Consider the following 10,934-nt stretch of genomic DNA (forward strand, 5'->3'; position numbering starts at 1 on the left):
TTGAGGTTACAAACGCGAGCACCAGCTGTTGTCGCCTTGTTGGGTCAAGCCGCCATTGCACCAGACACACAAATACACATTGCTCTCAGATTCTTTTGGTGGGGTTTGCAAGTAGAGAGATCGCATTTACGAATTATATTTTGCCATCACACAGAATGACACAAGATGAGGCAATAGGTGTGTGCTGCAGAAGATGCTCTCCAACCATTTGAATCTGCAGTTCTCCACAACTCATTTACAACAAAAGCCTTGAGTAGTAGCACTGATGTCACTATAAGATATAATTTTGTAAAAATCCAAATAAGCATTGTACATACAATTCAGTTCCATACATTAAGCATAACTCAATCTATAGGCCGAATGAATTGAAACTGAAAATATAAGTGATGCACCAAATTTTTTCTAGGAAAATTGGGGCATTTCTTTTTAGCATTACTCCTTATACATTAAATATTATGTGCCAAAACAGGATGGATAGAACCATACTTTGTGCTGGCTTGAATTTAATACTTATATATCAATTCCTTACTCTAGCCTTTTCATCAGGATTAATAAGTAGTAGTGATGCATCACTTCTCTAATAGCCTACAGCTGGCAAAACTTAGGTTATGATACATCATGTGTCAACTGTCAATTTTATAAATGTCTGTATATTATGTCATAATCTTCCGACATGATTTCAATGTTTACAGGTGTACTACAATGCAGTAAACTGATCGTGTACATTTCTCAATTTTCCATAGGACCTCTCCGTCCTCGAGCCCTTCTTCTCCTCTCTCCGCGCTGTCTCGCCTCCCCTGCTCTCGCACCGCCACCTTCCCTGCCCGGCGCTCGAGGCGCCATGATTTTGGATCGGGCGGATATCTTCACCAGGAGAGTAGGAGCACTTGCTGTTAATATGAACGATCTCTCACTAAGTTTTTGTTATGGCGTTGTGTGCCGATTCATGATTTAAACACGCAAAATGTCTGGTTTGCATATTTGTGCCTAGCCCTGTTACCAGCAGTGTATTTTTTGCTGTAAGAAAGACAACAATGCTTTATTTCTTTGACTTTTTGACCGTGTCTAATTTCTGGTAAAAGAGAGGAATTTCAGAGAGATAGACAACCTGAAGAGCTTTGAATGGTTGTTCGAGTGTGCCGCCAGCCTCCTCGCCGCTGCTGTTGCGTAGCTGGCACCGGTGTGTGGCTACTGCCGAGATAAGCGCAGTTTACTCCAGGTTTGGTGATGGTGTTGAACAACACCTTAACTGTGGCCAAGGAATTTAGTAGCATTGTGGGATCATAAACCAGTTTTTCTGTTCTCTGTGCTCACATAGTAAGAACATGCTTGCAAGTTCTTTTCCTTAGGTGTAATTTCTTTTGCTGAGATAGATTAAGCCTGGGTCGAGGTGGCTGCTGTGTGCCGGTTGCCAGTACTTGTTTGTTGTAATGTCTTACCCAGTGAGATTTCTTTTATTCTTGCCTATTTTCAGAGGTTCTGCTTGAAGATTCTCTAATCACTTTCTTTGGAACTTTTTGCTGAGATATGCTTCCAGGTTACTTCAATGTTACCAGACTTAAAATGTACTATCTAGCATACTAGCACGTGTGTATATGATGCCTCCTTTTATCCTTGAATGTAAGACACATGGTGTTTTGTTCCATTGTTATGCTTAACGGAAGTGATGTTCTATTATCATATTCAAAACTATAGCTCTTTGTTTGCAGTATCTCGGAGGGAGCAATATTTTGATACTTGCTTTATAGGAATTCTCTTTCTTTGCCTAGAATTTGTGATTTATGGCTGATGTCAATTCCACCTTTGTAGGTGTTTCTCAATTATTACTAATGTTGAAACTGCAGAGGAGCAGGAGATGAGGAGGGCCCCACTTGGTGTACAATGCTGAATGATGCGGCAGTTAGACCGGGAGATGAGGAGCGCGGCACTGGGTGTACGAAGGATTAGTAGGAAGAATGTTAATCACAGTGGGTGAAAAGGTATACGGTAAGCTTGAGCTTGAATAAATGTTCACTGCTTGGTTCATATTTGATTCCAATGCCTTCGCTTTAATGTCATTGGTTTGTCCCAAGTTTATGTTCAGAGATTATGATTCAAATATTCTGTTTGGATTTCTTACAAACAAATTGTGTGATTATTGCCCAATTCTAGCTTCATCTACTATACCTTATAATTTATATATTAATTGTCGAAAATTCTGATTTAGATCATGTTAGTTCCAGGCAGCGAGTACTAGAAAGCATGATCATATTTTAGGGCATTTTTCTACTATGTGCAAGAAATTTAATTTGATGGATATGCGACCTGTTTTCTCTTGATTATGTGTGGATTTTAATAGACAATCATTTCTGTAGAAGGTAACCTGATTGAGACTGTTTTGTTATTTCCATGTGCAGAAAATGCGAGCTCGGCTGATTGCATACTGTTTGGTTGAGTTGTTTTGTCCTAAAGATACAATCAAGCTGAAGATTTCTTTTGTATGGAAATTCACCATGGGAATCGAAATAATGGTACTCTGCACAGCCTTTACTTTCTTTCATCGATTCTTCATTCTACAAGTCACACCTTTTCTATTTGGTAAAAGAAGAGTGAGCTCATGCTTGAACTTCCACTATATATGTTAACACTTGGATACTGTATCAATCCAGTAATCATCTGATCCTTCATTGTTTTCCCTTGCATTGCCTCCTTTAACTCTTCTGGACCTTTGAAAAGAATGATTTTTCGATTACATAATGTATTATGTTTTGTTTCGTTGTCGAGAGGTAGATGGTAAAGTAGGCTGGTATTTTCATTTTGTTCATATGCAGATATTTGATATAAGTGAATATATACCCTTTGGTAGGTGAATGTGCTCTCCGTTAATATCACTGATATATTTGAGCTTCAGAGAAGGATATCTATGCCATTTTGTTTTTGTTTTTTGAACAAAAGAGTGTTGTATGTGTATCGTTAAGGGGATGAACCAGCAAAGTTACCTACGCAATTTAGCAGGATGTGGCTGATACGTACAGAGTGGTTTACTTAGGTTTGGTGTTACTGCTATCTCTTTCGTTGTAAAACTGCAGAGCAGCAGAGTTTATAGATTTATCGACCATGCTTTTGGTGCCAGTAGTTTTGTATGTAAGATGTAGCTGTTGTGCAGCTCCATGTGTCTGTGTGATCTGATGTATAGATATAACATAACATTCTAAAATTTATAGTTATTCTCTATATATGAGAAAGCATGAAAGAACTGTGTATTAGGGTAAATAATCTTTTCTGCTGTTTGATAAAACAGTTAGGCGGCTACCCTGTCATATATTTTGATTCTCCTTTGACGAAATTCCTATCCTTGAATGCCATTTTCTCCATGGTTTTTATGTTTTATGTTGTTCACTACATGATACTGAATTAACAGTTACACGAAAGTTTAGCGAACACTTTTCTAAGAGAAGCCTCTTCCCGCACATGGATGCTGATCATGATGAGCTACCAATCAGTACAGGAGATGGGACTACCAGTGTCACGACCCTCTTTATCAAGGGCGTCGACAACAGGGCTACACTCACAATGAACTAGAGCAGCTTCTTCCATAAGGCAAACATGAAGAAAGGGTGTACATATGCTTTCACCTTCAAGTGCACCTCCAAGGGTCTTTGCATGATGTCTATCCAATCTAAGCAGGTCACAGTAGTCCTTTGCTACGTAACTTGGTATTACTATAAGTACCTATTGAGACTTTTATATCTGGCATCATTTTGGATCTTATTAAAAAAAATTATGATAATCCTGTCCGTATGACTATTATCAATCCATACTAATTTTCATATGTTTCCTTCCGTGTCTACATATTTTGATGCACACTCTTTCAATATTTGGCTTGCTCTTGGCCTTTGCGCCATGGGCGCAACTGGTCATCTAGTACCATGAAAGGATGCAGATTCTATGAAGAAACCCGAACTGTTGATGGGGTTGTACATCCAACATACAAATCTGCATGTTATGCTCTTGGGCTACTTAATGACGACAAGGAGTGGGATGACTGCATCAAGGAAGCATCCCATTGGGCCTCTGCTCCTCAAATGCGCCAACTTTTCTATACGATACTTTGATTTTGCAAGGTAACGGATCCTGCAAAGTTGTGGCAAACAAACTGGGAATTACTATCTGAGGACATCCAACGTTGGCAAAGAAGAATACTCAATTTTCAGGCCCTAGAACTCAACTCAGCGCAAATAAAGAGGCTCCTCTTGGCAGAGATGGAACACCTGTTGACCAAAGGTGGTAAGTCCCTCAAAGATTTTCCAGGAATGCCACTACCAGATAGTTCAATTCTTCAAGATATAAATAATAGATTAGTAAACGAGGAACTAAACTAAGATAAAGATTCATTAAGAATAGAGCACACAGAGTTACTGCAAAAGCTAAATCAAGATCAGAGGATGGCTTTTGCTGTTATAATAGAATCAGGTAATAGCAGTCTTGGAAAATTGATTTTCGTTGACGGATATGGCAGAACTGGAAAGACATTTTTGTGGAAAGCAGTCACAAGAAAATTAAGATCTGGAGGAAAAATAGTTCTAGGCTTCTAGCAGTAGCTTCAAGTGGTACAACAACACTTCTTTTACAGGGTGGAAGAACAGCTCATTCAAGATTTCACATTCCGCTCAAGATCACTAACGAGTCGACATGCAACATCAAGCAAGGAACATTTCTCGCGAAACTAATAAAGAAAACTTCACTGATAATATGGGATGAAGAACCTATGACACCCAAGCACTGTTTTGAGGCACTAGACAAGAGTTTGAGAGACATACTTCGATTCACAAATGAGGATGCTGAGCATAGACTGTTTGGAGGAATGACGGTAGTCTTGGGAGGTGACTTCAGGCGAATCCTACCAGTTATTCCAAAGGGGGAAAGGGAACATATCATTTCTGCATCTGTAAAGAGATCCTAAATATGCGTCTGAATTCATCCGAGTTTCTAAATAGTCTAACATTTTTTGGAATACCAGACCATGAACTGAGGCTGAAAGTAGGATTACCAGTAATGCTTACGACTATGAGTAACTTCAATCAAAGTGCAGGACTTTGCAATGGGACAAGACTAACAATAACACAGCTAGAGAAGCGTTTCATCGAAGGCCAGGTCATAACAGGTACTAACATTGGCGACAAAGTTTACATCCCACGAATTATTATGTCACCAAGTGATTCAGAATGGCCTTTCATTCTGAAAAGGAGACAATACCCAATATCAGTGTGCTTTGCTATGACTATAAACAAACGTCAGGGGCAATCTCTCAAAAAGGTTGGACTCTACTTACAAAGGCAAGTGTTCACACAGCTCTATGTTGCAATGTCAAGGGTTACCAGCAGAAATGGATTGCGGATACTCATACCAGATGAAGAGCGTCGATCCGACAAGGTTGCAGAAAACATTGTTTTCAAGGATATATTATAGATATTTGTTTTTCAATAGCTAGAATTACAGCAGGTACAACCATTCTTATATGACTAAATATAATGTGTTGAAGACATAGCAGCCTTATCTTTTTTAAATTGAATTTTTAAAATTGTTTTAAATAGTTGTCTCTGAAATATTTTATTTGTCACCAAGGTACTTCTCTCTGCATTTACAGGCAAACAAAAATATTGGGGTAAGGGCTCACAACTGATTTCACAAAATCAATATCAGTTATATATGTATATGCATCAGGGACGTGGTTCTAAAGTTACAGAACCATTAAGGAACAAAGATCATTTTCTCAATTACTATAACATTTATTTCTTACATAGCCTAGCAATACATATCCGGCCTCACAAATAATAGAAAATTGGACAATGTAATTGCTAAACAAAATACTGGAACAAGTAACTTCGTAGCTGCATCTGCCCAGCAATCTCCTTGATGGCTCCTCCACCATCGTCTCTGAAGTACACTGTACAGCAGGATGCAGACATACGCTACTCAAATTTATTTAATAGATTGAGGAAATGGTAAGGCAAAGGGACGATACGCACCTGTTCGTACAAACGCTGGCGCTGGATAAGATAATGCTCCTTTCTTTGGTAGATGGATAGGAGCCGCCAGCGCTGCTGCTGGATGAGAAACGCTGCTCAACAACGCTGGCGCCGGAGGAGATTGCAGCTGCGGCGGAGACGGCGTACCACACCGCAAAGGGGAACGGCCAGATGGCCGGCGCTCCGGCCGGCGATGCGATGTAGTTCGCGAAGGAGGACTTTAGAAGGTCACCGATGCACGCGCTGTGCACGAGAGCCACCGGCGCAGCTGCTCTCATGGCGCCGGTCAGAGGAGCTCACTAGACAGCACGGCAGCGCCGACCGCGGCCGCCGAACCCGCCGCTCATGCTAGCAAAAATCTGTGACTAATAAAAGTACGCACATCTAAGCAGCCACGGTGTCACTCACTACAGAAAATACATTTTTTTAGTTGTACACAAAATACAATTGTTACTAATTACATTTGGTTTCATATATTAAAAAAATGTGTAATAAAACTACCTTCTCTGTATCAAAATATAGGACTTAGCCTAAAAAAGTCCTATATTTTGATACAGAAGTAGTTCATGGGCCATTTTTAATTCACTAACAAAAATGGTATCTCCTAACAATTTTATTCTTAATGGACATCACAAATCCCTGCAAATAAACTACTTCCTAAATACATCCATGTTAGCGTTCGAGAGAGTATTACTAAAAAAGAAAAACTTTCAATCTCAATCGAACACATATAATGCCATCATAAAAAGCAACTACAAATCATAGCAAATCTAACAGTTGAGTATATGATTCGCCCAAGGAGTTTTCTAAGGTGTTCTAGAACTGATCACTATCATGCAAAGAAGTAGTAAGTTAAGGAATATGGTACTAATTTTAGTTTTACATTTAACTTTAATTTTAATCGAAAAAATCTAAAGATATACATCCATGTTAGCGTTCGAGAGAGTATTACTAAAAAAGAAAAACTTTCAATCTCAATCGAACACATATAATGCCATCATAAAAAGCAACTACAAATCATAGCAAATCTAACAGTTGAGTATATGATTCGCCCAAGGAGTTTTCTAAGGTGTTCTAGAACTGATCACTATCATGCAAAGAAGTAGTAAGTTAAGGAATATGGTACTAATTTTAGTTTTACATTTAACTTTAATTTTAATCGAAAAAATCTAAAGATAAATTGCAGTTTCAAAAAAGAACACATTTAGCAATCTTTGTATCCAGTATTACATTCATTAAGCCCACGAATAACCGTACATTTTCTTCATTTGTCCCCGCAATTAATATGCTAACCCGTGCGAATGCACGGGTTGGCGACTAGTATAATCTAAACAATCCTAAATAGAGCTTCACAATTTTATCTAGGGTCGAGGGGTTAACCCCCGACAATCTACATAGCTCCGCCTAAACACAACATTTGCATGTACTGTAGTACTAGACTTAATATTCATGTTTCAGTTTCCTGTTCATTTTAAATATTGAATTGAGGACCATGCATGTCTTATATTTTACTCCCTTCGTTCCTAAATATTAGTCTTTTTAGAGATTTCAAGTGGACTGCCACCGTTTCGGAAAAAAAATCTCCGTTTCGGAAAAAATGGACTGCCACATACGGATGTATATAGACATATTTTAGAGTGTAGATTCACTCATTTTACTCCGTATGTAGTCACTTGTTGAAATCTCTAAACGACTAATATTTAGGAACAGAAGGAGTATTTTTGAATTCGTGTCATACATGCATGGTTTGGAAAAATAGATGCACTATACTTATTGGATTGCTGTTGTGTGTGTGCGTGGTCGTATGCTTGATACATACAAAGTTTTCTCACCACCATACCGTTCATTTTTTAAATTTGAATTTGCAACGAAAAACTTACTAGGGATACCATGAAATGTGAAATCCACGTTAAGATCACTATATCGCAAACTCACTCTAATTCAAGAACTCGTCATAAATCAGTTACCACGTTGAGATTACTATTTGCAAGGAAAATACGGGCATTGTAATACACATAGATTCGTTCGGAAATTTACAAGATTCCTTTCATATTCTTTTTTTGAGGGATCCTTTCGTATTCTTTTTTTTGAGGGATCCTTCCGTATTCTCGAATGGTAGGACCCAATGGCGTACCAGTCAGACCTTGACTCGTGTTGATCCTAAAAAAAAGGGGCTCGTGTCCTTCTGGTGGCGTGCGTGGTATGCACATTAGCCAACCCCAACCAGTCGAGCCTCCGCGTTTCGAGTCAAAATATCTGGCGGCCAGAATTCCATCCCTAGGAAATTCCCCTCATGTCCCCGGTCCATAATGACTACCGATGAACAATGGAGGGATGCTTTAATAACTAGACAACGTTATATAACGTGCCGATCACGGTTCAATTCCCTCGGTAGCCGCTACCCAAGGTCACCCGTCAACTGTATTGCCTAGTACTACTACGTACTACACCAGGATGAGCACAGAATTGAGCCCGTTTGTTCGTGCCTACTAGAACTTGAGTTAATATATCAGGCAATGCACTGGTACGGAGGGATTATCCTTTTACTTGCATATATAACTTGTCTGATGTCTAACTAAGCAAAATGTTTGACCAAATCTTTTCTTAAGAAATACAACATGAAAGATTTATTGTTTGAAAATTTATTGCAGGATGCAGGTTATGATATTGTTTCGAATCCTGGATTTTAAATTTCAGAAAATCCAAAAGTGACCAGAAATTCATGAAACTGAGCATGGTCACGTGATATGGCACAAATATTCCTACGTAAATTTTTTTCTTCAATTTGAGACAAGCTGCTTATAAGAAGTTGCACAAATAAAGAGCCAAGGTATTTTGGAATAAAGACATGTCACGTTAAGGCGAACGCTTTCACTATTGAAACCGTGTGCATTTACGTGCCGCCACGAGTCCCGCTTCTAATCGGCAGGTGCCGTCCGAGCAAGCGTGTGAGTCAACGGGAGGCGTGCGAGCAAACCGCTGCGCCGGCTGACAGGGAGGCGTGTGAGCAGACCGCTGCGCAGGCTCCCCGGGAGGCGAGCCCTTTGACCAGGCTCCGCCGCCCACCTTCATCCCAACTGCTCCCACTTTTAATGTCGCCGGCGCCGTAGTTTAAAATCAACCCCGCACTACTCGGTATCGCTACAATCTTCTCTCTCCCCCTCCGATTCTCCTGTCGTCTACCTCCAACCAGCCAGACCTAACCGTACGCCATGCCGCATCACGATGGTCTGCCCTTAGTCTTCCAGTTTCCTGAGGAAGACACCTAGCCAGAGTCTCAAGAACATAAGGCGCTTTGGGACGAGCTTGAACAGGCCTTGCCGGAAGACGCCGCGCCTGTCCCTGCTCCCGTTCCGGCTCCCGTCGCCCCGACTGCGCCAGCGCCCGTCCCCGTGGCATTGATGGGCTGGGAGCCGCACATTGTCGCCGAGCTTGATGCCACAGGGTTCCATGAGGTCCCCACCGACTTTCACGCGCCCGTGCACCTGCCAGTGCATGCGCCTGCGCGTGCACTGACGCGCACGCCCGTGCCGGTGCCCGTGCAACTGCCAGCGCATGCACCTGCGCGTGCGTTGACGTGCGCGCCTGTGCCGGTGCCCGTGCACACGAATGTCTCCGCCGCGCCATTGCCAGCGCCTGTCCCCGCGCGGGTGCCAGTGCCCCCCTCAGCGGCATGGATGGCTGCCGTCGATCGCTTCCTTTCACCAACGCCAGTCGCCTCCTCCCGCCAGTTGACTCGCTCCTGGAGACCGAAGTCCAGAACATTGTGGCCTTCCTTGAAGCTAGGGCCAACGTCTAGGAGTGCGCCAACAACGACGCAAGACGCCGCCGTCGCCGTCGTGGTCGCCGTCGGTCAGTGGCCGGACGACACACAGAGCACGGCAGAGGAGCCGGTTCCCACCGTAAGACGTCCCTGCCGCCGCCGCGTAATCTAAATTTGCCATGAAAAACGTTCGGATTTCCATGCTTAAAATCCGAATGTTTATCATTTCCATTTATTTTAGATCGATCGTCGTATGAATGTAAAGTCGGAGTCAGACCGAATGAAATCTATGGTTCGATCGATTGAATGTTCTGCTAGAGCTATATCAATTATATATAAAACGTCATCAAACCACATGTATTCCTTCTCATCCAACGACCTAGACTGCTTCAATGTCGAACGCTCAACACGTTTAGCGTGCAGTTAATTTCATGGCAAAAATAGTGCTAATCACATAATAACACGCAAATAATATCCTACTTAATATCCGCATGCACTTAATATACTTCCAAATTAACGTGCATTGCACGTACACATTGACTAGTACTACTAGTACTCCCTCCGATCCTTTTTAGTCTGCATATAAGAATTGTCTGAAGTCAAACTTCATAAAGTTTGACCATATCTATATGAAAAAATATGAACATCTACAATTCTAAAGTTACGATATGGAAATTAAATTCATGATGCATCTAATGGTATTGATTTTACCTTGTGAATGATGGTATTTTTTCTATAAAGTTGGTCAAACTTTATGAGGTTTGACTTCAGACAAATCTTATATGCAGACTAAAAAGGACCGGAGGGAGTACGTGAAACTGGTGCCGTAACTTGTGAACGCGTCCAGATATGGTCAACGGCAACATCGCCCGCGAGTTCTTCGTGTTTGCTTGTGCGTCTAAACACAGAAGGGGAGGAGAGAGAGAGCACATATGGAACCCACCAGTAAGTGAAGGCGAATAGTACATGCTAACGAGCCGGTTCCATTAATGTACTAAAAATAATATTACATGTTATCCATTAAATAGGCTGTGGTAATATAAAAACATTATATGAATAAAGGGGGTACAACAAACATTGATGTTCCACGTATGTTGCCTATTGACGTGCGGCTTGAAGGCCCTGGTGGTATGTTCAATCCTCGTCCTTTATTTTTTAATTTA

The 10,934-nt window shown here is 41.2% G+C and overlaps 1 protein-coding gene and 1 long non-coding RNA gene across 5 annotated transcripts in view; one reads left to right on the top strand and one right to left on the bottom strand.

Moving 5' to 3' along the window:
- The window catches only part of LOC123169407 (uncharacterized), a 7,030-nt gene extending 1,506 nt beyond the window's left edge, over window positions 1–5,524 (top strand). For 2 of the 4 annotated variants that reach the window (XR_006484793.1, XR_006484792.1), the window contains exons 2-3: window positions 744–1,979; window positions 2,397–5,524. This is a non-coding gene — a long non-coding RNA (uncharacterized lncRNA). Of the gene's footprint in view, window positions 1–743; window positions 1,987–2,396 lie in introns of all 4 variants that reach the window. The other 2 variants (XR_006484794.1, XR_006484791.1) reach the window with 2 other exon arrangements.
- An 86-nt stretch (window positions 5,525–5,610) lies between these two features.
- LOC123169406 (uncharacterized) lies at window positions 5,611–6,489 on the bottom strand. The gene is made up of 2 exons (XM_044587244.1): window positions 6,009–6,489; window positions 5,611–5,926 (listed from the first exon to the last, which is right to left on the bottom strand). The coding sequence occupies exons 1-2, from the start codon at window positions 6,284–6,286 to the stop codon at window positions 5,785–5,787; spliced, it is 420 nt and encodes a 139-aa protein (XP_044443179.1). The 5' UTR covers window positions 6,287–6,489; the 3' UTR covers window positions 5,611–5,784.
- Between the last annotated feature and the right edge of the window lie 4,445 nt (window positions 6,490–10,934).

The sequence above is a fragment of the Triticum aestivum genome, chromosome 7D (genome assembly GCF_018294505.1).
Source record: "Triticum aestivum cultivar Chinese Spring chromosome 7D, IWGSC CS RefSeq v2.1, whole genome shotgun sequence".
NCBI classification, from domain to species: domain Eukaryota; kingdom Viridiplantae; phylum Streptophyta; class Magnoliopsida; order Poales; family Poaceae; genus Triticum; species Triticum aestivum.

Coding starts and splice junctions, on each gene's coding strand:
- LOC123169406 (XM_044587244.1), bottom strand. CDS start 6,286: ATGAGAGCAGCTGCGCCGGTGGCTCTCGTGCACAGCGCGTGCATCGGT. Junction 5,927..6,008: donor GCCAGCGTTTGTACGAACAG/GTGCGTATCGTC, acceptor CCTGCTGTACAG/TGTACTTCAGAGACGATGGT.